This window comes from Ursus maritimus, unplaced genomic scaffold, assembly GCF_017311325.1.
Source record: "Ursus maritimus isolate PB19 unplaced genomic scaffold, ASM1731132v1 scaffold_8, whole genome shotgun sequence".
Taxonomy (NCBI): Eukaryota; Metazoa; Chordata; class Mammalia; order Carnivora; family Ursidae; genus Ursus; species Ursus maritimus.
The window spans coordinates 50,312,671-50,328,935 of record NW_024426996.1 but is presented as its reverse complement, the minus strand read 5'-3'; the positions used below and the strand labels follow the sequence as shown (position 1 = coordinate 50,328,935).

At 42.0% G+C, this 16,265-nt stretch overlaps 1 protein-coding gene across 3 annotated transcripts in view; it reads right to left on the bottom strand.

Moving 5' to 3' along the window:
- The window catches only part of PDS5A (PDS5 cohesin associated factor A), a 154,561-nt gene extending 138,949 nt beyond the window's left edge, over positions 1–15,612 (bottom strand). The window contains exons 1-2 of one of the 3 annotated variants that reach the window (XM_040624845.1): positions 15,422–15,612; positions 4,096–4,273 (exon numbers count right to left, since the gene is read on the bottom strand). In XM_040624845.1, the coding sequence (XP_040480779.1) occupies positions 4,096–4,233 (138 nt within the window). In that variant the 5' untranslated portion in view covers positions 4,234–4,273; positions 15,422–15,612. Of the gene's footprint in view, positions 1–4,095; positions 4,274–15,209; positions 15,347–15,421 lie in introns of those variants that run through there. The other 2 variants (XM_040624843.1, XM_040624844.1) reach the window with 2 other exon arrangements.
- Positions 15,613–16,265: the final 653 nt, after the last annotated feature.

Below are 16,265 nucleotides of genomic sequence, written 5' to 3'. Positions count from 1 at the left end.
GGGAACACAAGCAGGGGCAGTGGGAGAGGAAGTAGCAGGCTCCCAGCGGAGGAGCCTGATGCGGGACTTGTTCCCAGAACGCCGGGATCATGCCCTGAGCAGAAGGCAGACGCTTAATGACTGAGCCACCCAGGTGTCCCTAAATAAATAAATACTTAAATCTTCAACCTGGTCCGTCCCTCTAAAAATCAAGGTTTATCAAGGACCTTCCACTTCCCAAATAGCAAGAAAGGAAGGAATAAAATGTTGAGTAGCACGTAGTTCTATATTAATACATGATTTGAAACAGACTGTGTATAACTAACTGTGGGCAGAAGCACTCAACGGAACTTTGTACAACACTGTTTATAGGTGTATTTTGAATGTGTTATAAAATTCGTCAGACATGACTGCTACATTAGTTTCAGAATCCTTAACTATATAGAAGGAAGGCTGTTTGTGAACTATAGATCTTGATGCTTAATGTAACGTTGGTAGTAAACAATCCACTGTCCTTTCAAACAGATAACTTTTGTATGGCCTTTAATATTTCTAAAATTAATAAATAATTGTAATTTAAGTAACAAAACTGTTTGTTTATTTTAAAAAGTAGGCTGCATGCCCAACATGGGGCCTGAACTCATGACAACGAAATCAAGAGTTGCATGCTCTACAACTGAGCCAGCCAGGCAAACCTAAGCAACAAAACTGTTAGTGACAGTTTTCAGCTTTCTGTAACTAGGGTTGGTCACAACATGTCAGACTCCGTTTCTTCATCTGGAAAATCAGAACAGAACCAAGTAACCTCTAAGCTACCTTTTGGTTCTAAAATTCTAAATATTCATGTTATCATCTCTGGTATCTTGCAATCTCAGGAAAGACTTAGCTGCAATTCAAAATATCTTCAAATTATCCTTCATTTCAAAATTACAAATACTTATCTAATCCACTGCTATTTTTTCTAATCCAATATTAATACAAAGTATTCATTTGTCCACTGACCAAGTATTTGCTGGGCACTTAACTATGTGCCAGGCATTAAGCTTGGTGCAGGCAGGGTATAAAAGTAAACAAAAAGAGACATGGTACCTGTATTCATGAAGCTTACACAGAAGTTGGGGAAACAAACCAAATAAACATAGGCATAAATATAATATCATATCTGCAATAAATGATATGAAGGAGCTAAAAGGGAATCTAAGAGACTTCCCTTAAGAAGAACAAATGAGTGACAAAAGATGAATAATGAATGACAAAGGAAGTTGAGAAGAAGAGTACACGTATGGGTTATGTAATGTGGAATCTATCTAGGCAGAAATGAACATGGCATGCTCAAGGAACTGACCGAAGGCCAGCGTGATTGGACATAAGAATATTTGAAGTAATTCCTTAGAAACTGAAATTAAAACCTGTAATATATATACAAAAGTATATCTTCGCTATTCCAAAGACATACTCTAAGAACCATTTTCAAGAATGCCTCAAAGCATTACAATTGTTTCTAATGTTAAAAAAAAAAATGATGTCCTATTATTTCCTTGCAAAAGAGCAAATTAACTCACTGATTTCCTTCTCTTTTTACTTTACCATTTTCAATTGCATAATAAAAATCACAACTTCTTAGTTCGATTTAGATTCCTTTGAAGAAAATCAGCTATAAGAATGAAAATAAATATGATGCTACTGCCCTGGCTCTGTCACTAAGCCACACTATGCCTGAGCTCGGTACATATTATTTGGCCACTGGCCCAAATTTTCTCATTCATGAAATACAGGGAGTTCTAGAATTTCTCTTAAGATCCTTCTAACTCTAAAATTACGGTTCTATTGTAAAAATGTTTGTCCCATTCTTGAAAACTGAGGAGAATGGACCAAACATCTCTGAATTCCACTAAGATTTTACCTGCCTTTAAGCTCTGTTTGCATCTATACAGCATTTGAACACTGTTGCTATAATAAAAAAAAAAAACTACTCAATTTATAAAATTTGCCCATAATTAAGGGTCTAATAAACACAAAAATTATCAAAAATAGTTAAACATTGTTAAAAATCCATGCTTCCAATGGGACAGTACCACTTTAACAAGGGCCTAGAAAGTACAAAACCAAAACAGAAAAACAAGAGGAAAACAAAATCATAAGATTCTTGAGAAAAGCAAAATTTAAGCAGGACATTCAAACTGGTTAATATGTATGTCAATTTTAACTTCCCAAAGAACTCATAACAAATGATAGCCTAACCCAAAGCTCATTCTGGACTTGGTTATATGTCCATTTATATAACAGCATTTCTGATAATCTACCCACAAGTAGAAGAAGTACATATGGTTGTAACTTTTTTAACCAGATTATCCATCACTAGAATTCAAGATTTCAATATTCTTGATATGAAAATAAAAATTAAAAGATCTAAAAATTGTTTACTTAATAGCTTTGTATTTCATAATTTTTCAGCATCTCCAAACACTCAATATAACCTTAAGAAGCATCAATTAAGCACCTCACCTCATGTATTATCTTTAGTATCAAGTTTATTTTAATGGAAGGTATTATGTCCTTTTCCTTCAAAGGAGGCAACAAATTGCAGAATCTAATTAGATTTTAAAAACTAAAGTAAAAGAATACTTTAAATATTCATTAAGAACTCACAACATCATAAACATTTAGTAGGCACTACCCTAAGCTCTAGAACAAAGGGGCAAGATCATCCCCTAAAAATACATTTCATCAAGTTGCCCAAGGAAGAGAAACTGTCAACACTGTTTCTTCCCTCACCTCCCACCAAGTCTGATTCTAACTCTGAAACATTTCTTGGATCCTTCCTTACCTCTCTTCCCACTATCATTGCCCAGCTTCAAGATTTCAACATCTTTCACCTACAATATTATCAGTTTCCTAGCTGGACTTCCTCCCTCAAGTCTTTCCCTTTCCTTGCTCCAATTTAGCCCTAGCTGTGACAACCAAAATATTTTCAGCACTGACAAATGTTCCTTGGGGGTCAAAGATGGCTGAGGGGCACCTGGGTGGCTCAGTCGGTTGAGTTTTGGGACTCTTGATCTCAGGGTCCTGAGTTCAAGTCCCACACAGGGCTCCACACTGGCTGTGGAGGAAGGAAGGAAGGAGGGAAGGAAGGAAAAAAGGAAGGAAGGGAGAAAATGCATGCCCTGGCTGAGAACCACTGCATCAAGTTGATCTCTTTTATTTTTTTTAAAGATTTATTTATTTATTTATTTATTTGACAGAGATAGAGACAGCCAGCCAGAGAGGGAACACAAGCAGGGGGAATGGGAGAAGAAGCAGGCTTCCAGCGGAGGAGCCTGATGTGGGGCCCGATCCCAGAACACCGGGATCAGGCCCTGAGCCAAAGGCAGACGCTTAACGACTGAGCCACCCAGGCGCCCCACACCAAGTTGATCTCTTAACAAGAATAGCACTTATCTCGGAAGGCTGTGGGCACAATCTATGTCCATGCAACAGAAAACAAAAAGCTGACCACCAACATAAGGCTCAAACTTATAACCTTGATCTTAGGATTACCATGGTTTTTAAATAAGATAACTTAAAAAGAGCTAAAATATTCTCTCTTGAAAACCCCTTTGAACATGCGGACCTAAATCATTACTTTAAGTCTGAATTTTGAAGTTAGTACATTCTGTCAAAGTTTAACCATACTAAATTCATATTTAAGCTTCTGGATATTAGAAAATTGTAACAATTTAATAAAATGCTTTTAGTCTCCTCAGAAATTAACGGAAATAGGAACCCTCCTAGGCAAGCTATTGCCTACATTTAAGGTTGTAAGCTACTTTGAACAGTATTCTCATAAACATTTCCAGAAAAAAGTTATAAAAAAGTACTTAAATTCTTATGTTTGAAAAAACAGGCACACTCCTTTGAATTTCCCATAATTATTGTATCCCTACAGAACTATTCAAAGATACAGCCAAGAAAGAACAATACCTTGAAGAGAGGGTAAAAAACGAGATGATGAGAAACGTAAAAAAACCTGGGTAGGTGAAATTGTAAAGGCCAGGCCTAGCAGTGCAGTAATACCACAGGAAAGAGCACCTCCTACCACAAACGTCTGAAGTGTGAACACTGTGTCCAGACGCTTACCTTCAGTCGCTTGATCATTTCATCGGTGGTGATCTTGTCGGTGATCTCCTTTACCCCCGGAGGGTAAGCGATCTTCCCGTCTGCACTCACGACGCCACAGAGGGCAGTGGCAGGCTTGGGCTGCGCGGTGAAGTCCATCCTGGGGGACAACTTTTCTTTCACAGTCCTCTACCGGCCTCTATCGGTCAGAAAACAAAAGTTCAGCGAGAAAAGGGAGACTTTGTAACCTCTTTTTTCATTTCAAAAATCTCTAATCTGCAAAGGGCCCTTTCTCCGGGGAGGCCTGGGACTCGGCGGAGGCCCCGCCACTCGCCCCTCCCCGGGCCTGGACCCCGGTGGCCGCCCCGCCACCCCCACTCACGCGGGCCCAGCCAGTCGCGGGCCCACGGGGCTCTCCGGCACCAGCCGCCGCGGCCGCGGGAAGCGCCGAGCAGCGCCAGGAGTTTCCCATTCCGCCTTTCACAATGAAATCCACCGCCAAGCACCGAGGTCCGAAGTTTGGCAGCCTCCCGAGCCCGGCGAGGCCCTCACGGTCCCCGCTCGGTCGGAGAGAAGCCCCGAGTCCCCGCCCGGCCAGTCCCCTCCGGGAAAGGAGACGCGAGGCCTATAGGGCTCGGCTTAGGCCGCAAAACTAGGGACCCAACCGGACCCACACGCAGCGGTCAGAGCATGTAACCCTTGATCATGGGGTTGTGAGTTTGAGCCCTACATGGTATACTGGAGATTACTTGTAAAAATAAATAATTAAATAGTAAAATAAATTTTAAAAATATCACATCATATACAAAAAGATATAATATTTGTAACTCCTAAATATGGAGTCCCTCAGACTCCTGTATTGAGGTGCATGACCTATTACTGTGTAGAAGTACATCAGTTGGGAAGCCTGCCCTAACGTAAAAAACCAAAATGCCAAAGCAAGGGAAAAAAAAAAAAAAAAAAGATGATTAGTAAATTCCTGTTATTTTGGTGTTCAGCTTTCTATTGCAACTATTACTCAGGAAATTCTCTTGATTTGTTGTCTTCAGCAAATAAAAACTTGTTAGGCTTTATATAATATATAAATTCTACTCATTTTATCTTTCTGAGCAGGAATTCACTGACATATTTCCATGTGCCAACAACCTCAGCCCTAGTGTTTAACTTAAACATTAATTCTGGAAAATAGAAGCTAACAGAAACAACAAAATTCATTAATGACCTTAAACCTGTTTTCCTACTGTGACGACTCATCAGTTTTTCCCTTGACATCCACAATACAGATTTCGATAGGAAAAATAAATCATGGTATTAGCATTTTACATACCAATGTTGCTTATTTCATATATGATTTTTTTAAAGATTTTTATTTATTTATATGACAGAGAGAGACAGTGAGAGAGGGAACACAAGCAAGGGGAGGGGAGAGGGAGAAGCAGAGCCTTACCAAACAGGGAGCCCGATGGGGCTTGGATCCCAGGACCCTGGGATTGCGACCTGAGCCGAAGGCAGATGCTTAACGGCTGAGCCACCCAGGCGCCCATCATATATGATTTTTAACATGCCTTCACTAATTTCTATTTAATTCAAGGTCCTGAATTAACACCTAAGAGGGACTTGATGATTTCAACACCATCTTCAACATTTTGTCTCCATCTCCACCCATCCTCATTTCTTTAAACAAACTAAAAACATAGGAACTAAAAATAACTCATTTCCCTTTGAGATTTTAAGGAAATCTAAATAGGGTTCTTACCCCTCTGAACCTCAATGTGACATGTGTTTAATCATTCCCATAAAGAACTCTTTCTCACCAGAGTTAATAAAATGGTTTTGCAACATATTATTTTGCTAATTTAAAAGTAGGTATTACGGGGGGCGCCTGGGTGGCTCAGTTGTTAGGGCGCCTGCTCTGGCTCAGGGCGTGATCCCTGCTTTGGGATCGAGCCCCACATCAGGCTCTTCGGGCTGGGAGCCTGCTTCTTCCTCTCCCTTCCGCCCCCCCTGCTTGTGTTCCCTCTCTCGCCGTATTCTCTCTGTCCAATAAATGTATCTTGGCTGTATCTCTCTCTAATAAATAAATAAAATCTTTAAAAAAAAAAAAAGTAGGCATTACGTGGATGACTGGGTGGCTCAGTGGGCTAAGCCTCTGCCTTTGGCTCAGGTCATAATCCTGGGTCCTGGGATCGAGTCCCACATCAGGGTCCTCCTGCCCAGTGGGAGCCTAAGCTTCTCCCTCTCCTGCTGCTCCTCTGCTTGTGTGCTCTCTAACAAATAAATCAAATCTTTAAAAATAAAATAAATAAAAGTAGGCATTACTTAAATAAATAAATAAATGCAGGTGACATTTAAGAACACATTATAAGAGCCTGAGCATTCTTATACTAGCTGATAGAAGTCAAAATGGTACAACCCCCATGTGGAGGAGAATTTACCACCAAAAAAAAAAAAAAATCACTCATAAATGTACCCTTTGACCCAACAATTCCACTCCTAGAAATCTGCCCTGAAGATACACTTTGCCAAATACAAAAACACGTGAACAAGGTTATTGACATTAGCATTATTTGTAACAGCAACATATCAGAAACAATCTCAAATGTAACAATGAGACTAGCTGAATAAACTATGGCACATCTACACATATAGTACTAAACACCATTAAAAAAAAAAATTAAAGATTTCTAGATATGGAAATTTCCAAGTGAAACTGGAGTGATTTCCAAGATTTACTAAATGAAAAAAAAAAGCAAAGTACAAGAGAGAACGTGTAGTCCACATTTATTTTATTTTACTTGACAGAGAAAGAGGGAACACAAGCAGAGGGATGGGAGAGGGAGAAGCAGGCTTCCCCTGAGCAGAGAGCCCCGACTGGGCTTGATTCCAGGACCCCAGGATCATGACCTGAGCTGAAGGCACGTGCTTAACTGAACGGGCCACACAGGCACTTTGCCCCTGTGGTCTACCTTTGAGTAAAAAGGGAGTCAACACAGAAAGGATAGACCAAAACTAATGAAAATGACAATATTTATTTATTTTTATTATATATAGAGAGAAGGTGTATGTCAAAGTCAGTGGAGGGAGGAGCAGAGGAAGAGAAATCCTCCAGCAGACTCCCTGATGAGTGTGGAGCTGGACACAGACTGATGGATGGACGGATGGGGAGGGTGGGGGAACATGTGTGGGTGGCAGCCTAGATCCCAGGGCCCTGAGATAATGACCTGATGACCTGAGGCAAAATCAAGAGTTGGCGTCACTGAACTGACTGAGTCACCCAGGCACTCCAAAAATGATTACCTATAGTGGTGTAAAGGACAAGGAGTAAGGCTTCTGAAAATATAAGTTTTTATATAATACTGACTCTTGAACCATGTAAAATTAAATAAAAAGAATGAAGTAATCCCTAAAACTGAATACAAATACAACAAAACAACAAACTGATAAAAAAATGTTCAAGGACTTGAATAGACATCTTAAAGAAGATACACAAACAGCCAACAAGCATGAAAAGATGCTCAACATCACTCATCAAAGAACTGCAAATCAAAACTACAATGAGACATCATTCACACCTGTTAAGATAGCCACTATCAAAAACACAGAAAATAACTAGCACTGGTGAGGATCTGAGAAACTGGAACTTTGTGCGCTACTTCTGGTGCAGCTGCTATGGCAAACCTCAGAAAAATTAGAAATGGAATCATCATATGACCCAGCAGTATATATTCCGGGTATATGCAAAAGAATTGAAAAAGGATCTCAAAGAGATGTATGCATACCCATGTTCACTGCAGTATTATTCACAATAGCCAAGAAGCAGAAGCAACCTAAACGTCCATCAACAGATTACTATATAAAAATGCCGTATATACATACAACAAATTATTATACAGCCTTTAAAAGAAGAAAATCCTGTCATATGCTACAACGCCGATAAGCCTTGAGGACATTTTGCTAAGAGAAATAAGCCAGTCACAAAAAGATACTATGTGATTCCACTTATATAAGGTATCTAAAGTTGTCAAACCCCTAGGAACAGAAAATAGAATGGTGGTTGCCGGTAGGAGCTGGGGGGGAAGGGGAAGGAGGGAGCTGTTCAGTGGGTACAGAGTTTGTAGTTCTGTAAGATGAAAAAAAGTTACAGAGATCTGTTTTATTAACAATGTGTACATACATGGAAGGGGGCAGAGGCAAGTAAACAAAAAAAACAATGCACATAGTGCTGTACTGTAAGACTTAAAATGGTTAAGGTGGTATTTTATGTTATGTGTTTTAGCACAATAAAAAGAAATCAAGCAAGGATCACATTTATCAGTGGAAATAAAAGTATTGTGTGTGTATAAAACTGAATACAAACAGAAAAAAAGAAACCAATTGTATATAAAACTGATAACAATCACTCAGACAAAAGAATTAAAATTCAAGTTAAGTAACAAATATGGTACTTTATACAACCTTAGGGGGACAACAAAACTGCAAAAAATCTCTCAAGGGATAGTGGCAGATGTCAAAAAGGTAGAAGCAACCTGGGTGTCCATTGACAAATGAATGGATAAAAACAAAAGATGCTTTATATATACACAGTGGAATATTATCTGGCCTTAAAAAGTAAATTCTGACACATACTATATGGTGAACCTAGAAGACATTATGCTAAGCAAACAAGCCAGTCACAAAAGGACAAATACTATATGATCTCTACTTATACTAGGCTCTTAGAGTAGTTAAAATTCAGAGACAAAAAAAGTAGAAAGGTGGTTGCCCCCAAGGGGGGAAGGGGGAACCAGAGAGTTACTCTTTTAAGATTTCATTTATTCATGAGAGATAGAGAGAGAGAGAGAGCTGCTCCCACAAGCAGGGGAGGGGCAACGAGAGAGAGGGAGAGCAGACTCCAGTTGAGCAGGGAGCCCAGTGCAATGCAATGCTGGGCTAATGCGATGCCAGGCTCCACCCCAGGACCCTGGAGATCATGACCAGAGCTGGAGGCAGACCCCTTAACCACTTGACCCACTGAGCCACCCAGGTGCCCCAAGAGTTACTGTTTAATGGGTACAAAGTTTCAGCTTGGGGAATATGAAAGTGTGGAGATGAAAGGCAGTGATGGGTTGCAATAAAATGTGAATGTGCTTGATACCACAAACTGTACTCTTAAAATTATTAAAATGATAAAATTTATGTTATATATATTTTACCATAATAAAATTAAAAAATCTTGCTGTTTTAAACCACTAGGTTTAAGGGTAGTTTGTTACACAGCAACAAATGAGAAGAATAGTTCTCTATACAAATGGAAGTCTAAAATAAGAACTGTATACAGTTAGCATTACTTCCCAAATACATATTGGCTATATTACAGGGCTTTATTTCAAGAAATCTTGCCTATTTAATTTTTTAATTTTCCTAGCAGAATCTTCTGCAAAGAAGATTTAATACAAACATTAAAATAAAATACATGAACAGATTTAGACTGGAAGTCAATACTGAATTATATGTAAAATTAGCATCCTATATGGCATTTAGGGATAAATAAAAATCTTTATGGAAGTGAAAATAATTATAACCAAAGTAGGTATTTCTGGGATCCACCTGGAGGAAAGAAAAGAAGGGAACGAATTCATGGCCTTCCTGCCCCTAATCTATTCTTCCCTCCTCACAACCTACATTTGATGAGAAAGAGAGATGCCCTACCTTAAGTCAAGCCCACCATATCCTAATTCCTAACTATATCAAACAAGCCATACTAGAAAGCAGAAGAGAGAGTGTGGGGCAGAGGGAATGGTTAACACAAAGAGAAGGTGACAGAAAATACAAAGAAAATACAGAAATAACACCTGGTAGGAGAAAAAAGAGGACATACTCAGAACAATGAAACCCTGTTATTTATTTTTTAACCTTTCCTACTTGAGCACCAAAGTAATACGAATTTTGATTTGATTCTGTGACTGAATGAATATGGCAGATTTGAGTATGAAGTTAATAGCCAGAGAAATGTCTGGGTACCGAACTCTGAGACCGGTAATAAGAAACAGACATAAGAAATAATCTTTAGGGCCCCTGGCTGGCTCAGTTGGTGTGTATGACTCCTGATCTCAGGGTCGTGAGTTCAAGCCCCACATTGGGTGCAGATATTACTTAAATAAATAAATACTTTATATATATATATATTTTTAAGACATGGAGAGTCTTTTTTTTTTTCTTTTTTTTTAAGATTTTATTTATTTATTTGACAGAGAGAGAGAGACAGCCAGCAAGAGAGGGAACACAAGCAGGGGCAGTGGGAGAGGAAGTAGCAGGCTCCCAGCGGAGGAGCCTGATGTGCGGACTTGTTCCCAGAACGCCGGGATCATGCCCTGAGCAGAAGGCAGACGCTAATGACTGAGCTACCCAGGTGTCCCTAAATAAATAAATACTTAAATCTTCAACCTGGTCCGCTCCTCTAAAAATCAAGGTTTATCAAGGACCTTCCACTTCCCAAATAGCAAGAAAGGAAGGAATAAAATGTTGAGTAGCACGTAGTTCTATATTAATACATGATTTGAAACAGACTGTGTATAACTAACTGTGGGCAGAAGCACTCAACGGAACTTTTGTACAACACTGTTTATAGGTGTATTTTGAATGTGTTATAAATTCGCCAGACATGACTGCTACATTAGTTTCAGAATCCTTAACTATATAGAAGGAAGGCTGTTTGTGAACTATAGATCTTGATGCTTAATGTAACGTTGGTAGTAAACAATCCACTGTCCTTTCAAACAGATAACTTTTGTATGGCCTTTAATATTTCTAAAATTAATAAATAATTGTAATTTAAGTAACAAACTGTTTGTTTATTTTAAAAGTAGGCTGCATGCCCAACATGGGGCCTGAACTCATGACAACGAAATCAAGAGTTGCATGCTCTACAACTGAGCCAGCCAGGCAAACCTAAGCAACAAAACTGTTAGTGACAGTTTTCAGCTTTCTGTAACTAGGGTTGGTCACAACATGTCAGACTCCGTTTCTTCATCTGAAAATCAGAACAGAACCAAGTAACCTCTAAGCTACCTTTTGGTTCTAAAATTCTAAATATTCATGTTATCATCTCTGGTATCTTGCAATCTCAGGAAAGACTTAGCTGCAATTCAAAATATCTTCAAATTATCCTTCATTTCAAAATTACAAATACTTATCTAATCCACTGCTATTTTTCTAATCCAATATTAATACAAAGTATTCATTTGTCCACTGACCAAGTATTTGCTGGGCACTTAACTATGTGCCAGGCATTGCTTGGTGCAGGCAGGGTATAAAAGTAAACAAAAAGAGACATGGTACCTGTATTCATGAAGCTTACACAGAAGTTGGGGAAACAAAACCAAATAAACATAGGCATAAATATAATATCATATCTGCAATAAATGATATGAAGGAGCTAAAAGGGAATCTAAGAGACTTCCCTTAAGAAGAACAAAATGAGTGACAAAAGATGAATAATGAATGACAAAGGAAGTTGAGAAGAAGAGTACACGTATGGGTTATGTAATGTGGAATCTATCTAGGCAGAAATGAACATGGCTCATGCTCAAGGAACTGACCGAAGGCCAGCTGTGATTGGACATAAGAATATTTGAAGTAATTCCTTAGAAACTGAAATTAAAACCTGTAATATATATACAAAAGTATATCTTCGCTATTCCAAAGACATACTCTAAGAACCATTTTCAAGAATGCCTCAAAGCATTACAATTGTTTCTAATGTTAAAAAAAAATGATGTCCTATTATTTCCTTGCAAAGAGCAAATTAACTCACTGATTTCCTTCTTTACTTTACCATTTTCAATTGCATAATAAAAATCACAACTTAGTTCGATTTAGACCTTTGAAGAAAATCAGCTATAAGAATGAAAATAAATATGATGCTACTGCCCTGGCTCTGTCACTAAGCCACACTATGCCTGAGCTCGGTACATATTATTTGGCCACTGGCCCAAATTTTCTCATTCATGAAATACAGGGAGTTCTAGAATTTCTCTTAAGATCCTTCTAACTCTAAAATTACGGTTCTATTGTAAAAATGTTTGTCCCATTCTTGAAAACTGAGGAGAATGGACCAAACATCTCTGAATTCCACTAAGATTTTACCTGCCTTTAAGCTCTGTTTGCATCTATACAGCATTTGAACACTGTTGCTATAATAAAAAAAAAAAAAAACTACTCAATTTATAAAATTTGCCCATAATTAAGGGTCTAATAAACACAAAAATTATCAAAAATAGTTAAACATTGTTAAAAATCCATGCTTCCAATGGGACAGTACCACTTTAACAAGGGCCTAGAAAGTACAAAACCAAAACAGAAAAACAAGAGGAAAACAAAATCATAAGATTCTTGAGAAAAGCAAAATTTAAGCAGGACATTCAAACTGGTTAATATGTATGTCAATTTTAACTTCCCAAAGAACTCATAACAAATGATAGCCTAACCCAAAGCTCATTCTGGACTTGGTTATATGTCCATTTATATAACAGCATTTCTGATAATCTACCCACAAGTAGAAGAAGTACATATGGTTGTAACTTTTTAACCAGATTATCCATCACTAGATTCAAGATTTCAATATTCTTGATATGAAAATAAAAATTAAAAGATCTAAAAATTGTTTACTTAATAGCTTTGTATTTCATAATTTTTCAGCATCTCCAAACACTCAATATAACCTTAAGAAGCATCAATTAAGCACCTCACCTCATGTATTATCTTTAGTATCAAGTTTATTTTAATGGAAGGTATTATGTCCTTTTCCTTCAAAGGAGGCAACAAATTGCAGAATCTAATTAGATTTTAAAAACTAAAGTAAAAGAATACTTTAAATATTCATTAAGAACTCACAACATCATAAACATTTAGTAGGCACTACCCTAAGCTCTAGAACAAAGGGGCAAGATCATCCCCTAAAAATACATTTCATCAAGTTGCCCAAGGAAGAGAAACTGTCAACACTGTTTCTTCCCTCACCTCCCACCAAGTCTGATTCTAACTCTGAAACATTTCTTGATCCTTCCTTACCTCTCTTCCCACTATCATTGCCCAGCTTCAAGATTTCAACATCTTTCACCTACAATATTATCAGTTTCCTAGCTTGACTTCCTCTCAAGTCTTTCCCTTTCCTTGCTCCAATTTAGCCCCAGCTGTGACAACCAAAATATTTTCAGCACTGACAAATGTTCCTTGGGGGTCAAAGATGGCTGAGGGGCACCTGGGTGGCTCAGTCGGTTGAGTTTTTGGGACTCTTGATCTCAGGGTCCTGAGTTCAAGTACCTGGGGCTCCACACTGGCTGTGGAGGAAGGAAGGAAGGGCGAGGGAAGGAAGGAAAAAGGAAGGAAGGGAGAAAATGCATGCCCGGCTGAGAACCACTGCATCAAGTTGATTCTTTTTATTTTTTTAAAGATTTATTTATTTATTTATTTATTTGACAGAGATAGAGACAGCCAGCCAGAGAGGGAACACAAGCAGGGGGAATGGGAGAAGAAGCAGGCTTCCAGCGGAGGAGCTGATGTGGGGCCCGATCCCAGAACACCGGGATCAGGCCCTGAGCCAAAGGCAGACGCTTTAACGACTGAGCCACCCAGGCGCCTCTCACACCAAGTTGATCTCTTTAACAAGAATAGCACTTATCTCGAAGGCTGTGGGCACAATCTATGTCCATGCAACAGAAAACAAAAAGCTGACCACCAACATAAGGCTCAAACTTATAACCTTGATCTTAGGATTACCATGGTTTTTAAATAAGATAATCCTTAAAAGAGCTAAAATATTCTCTTGAAAACCCCCTTGAACATGCGGACTAAATCATTACTAAGTCTGAATTTTGAAGTTAGTACATTCTGTCAAAGTTTAACCATACTAAATTCATATTTAAGCTTCTGGATATTAGAAAATTGTAACAATTTAATAAAATGCTTTTAGTCTCCTCAGAAATTAACGGAAATAGGAACCCTCCTAGGCCTATTGCCTCCATTTAAGGTTGTAAGCTACTTTGAACAGTATTCATAAACATTTCCAGAAAAAGTTATAAAAAGTACTTAAATTCTTATGTTTGAAAACAGGCACACTCCTTTGAATTTCCCCATAATTATTGTATCCCTACAGAACTATTCAAAGATACAGCCAAGAAAGAACAATACCTTGAAGAGAGGGTAAAAAAACGAGATGATGAGAAACGTAAAACCTGGGTAGGTGAAATTGTAAAGGCCAGGCCTAGCAGTGCAGTAATACCACAGGAAAGAGCACCTCCTACCACAAACGTCTGAAGTGTGAACACTGTGTCCAGACGCTTACCTTCAGTCGCTTTGATCATTTCATCGGTGGTGATCTTGTGGTGATCTCCCTTTATTCCCGGAGGGTAAGCGATCTTCCCGTCTGCACTCACGACGCCACAGAGGGCAGTGGCAGGCTTGGGCTGCGCGGTGAAGTCCATCCTGGGGACAACTTTTCTTTCACAGTCCTCTACCGGCTCTATCGGTCAGAAAACAAAAGTTCAGCGAGAAAAGGGAGACTTTGTAACCTCTTTTTCATTTCAAAAATCTCTAATCTGCAAAGGGCCCTTTCTCCGGGAGGCCTGGGACTCGGCGGAGGTCCCGCCACTCGCCCCTCCCTCGGGCCTGACCCCGGTGGCCGCCCTCGCCACCCTCACTCACGCGGGCCCAGCCAGTCGCGGGCCCACGGGGCTCTCCGGCACCAGCCGCCGCGGCCGCGGGAAGCGCCGAGCAGCGCCAGGAGTTTCCCATTCCGCCTTTCACAATGAAATCCACCGCCAAGCACCGAGGTCCGAAGTTTGGCAGCCTCCCGAGCCCGGCGAGGCCCTCACGGTCCCCGCTCGGTCGGAGAGAAGCCCCGAGTCCCCGCCCGGCCAGTCCCCTCCGGGAAAGGAGACGCGAGGCCTATAGGGCTCGGCTTAGGCCGCAAAACTAGGGACCCAACCGGACCCACACGCAGCGGTGGCTCCGGGAAACGAACGCCTTTGCCGGGCCGAGCTTCGGGACCCCCGGCGCCCCCGCCACGCTCCCGCCCCTCCCCTGTCCCACGGGAGGGGAAAACAAGCCGCCCTTCACCCCAAACCCCACGCCAGGAAGCGGCTGACGCGGCTCCGCACTTCACATTTTGTTCCTTCAACTTCGGCGGAGGGACCCTGGCGGCTTCTCTCGCCCCCGACTGCTCGGCGCCGTCCGGCGCTGCCGAGGCCTTACTGGCACCTCCGGGCAGCCCCGCCGGGCCTCGGTCCCGCGCCCCCCCCCCCTCCGGTCTCCCCTTCCGTCCCCTCCCTCCACCAACCGAGGGCGGGAGCCGAGCCGCCGCCGCCTTTACCTTCTCCTCCTCATGCGGGCGGAAGGTGCATCGAGCGCCCGGGCCTCTGTCAGGTGGTTGCGCCGCCGCCCCTCGTCGGGCTGCACACAAAGCGGCTCCGCGGGTCCCGCCGCCGCCGCCGCCCGCCCCGGAGCGGCGCTGGGGCTGGCGGTGCCGAGGAGGAGCAGCCGCCGCGGGGGGAGACGCGGGGCGAGTGTGCGCTGGGCGGGGAGACACTGCCGCTCTCCGTCTGGCCGAGGAAGAGCAGCCTCAGAGAAGGCTCCTCCGGGAGCGTGTGCGCCCGTGTCCGCCCGGGACCCCCGCGGCCCGCCCGCCCGCACCTCCCGCCGGCCGGGTCCGCCGACCGGGACCCGGACGCCCCTCGCAGCGGCGCGCGCCCGGCCGTCCGTGCCCCCGGGAGCCGGCCCTTCGCGCACACACCAGCCGGTCACGCGAGCGGTGCGAGAGCACGCGAGAGCAGGGCGCGCGCCTCGCTCCCTCCCCTTCCTCCGCCGGCCGTGCCTCCGCCTCCCTCGGGCCCGAGGCGGGCGCGCGCGGGGCGGACAGCGCCGCCACCCGGTTGGCGCCAAGACTTGCCGTGCGGAGCGCCTCTGGGAGGATTGGCCCCAAAGGGCAAGCGGAGGAGGGGCCCTTGTGGCGGGAAGAGAACCCGGTCCCAGAGGCCCTTGTGAGAGCACGCAGGACGAACCGAGCTTTACGTTATGCCGCGAAGATGAGTTCATGACTTTTGGGGGTCATCCTGAGAGACATGGGCGGAACTGGTTGAAAGACGGTTAATTACTCGGTGCAAATGAACTGATTTCCTCCTCAAGAACAGAAGATCTGCACACTGAGGAAAAGTTTT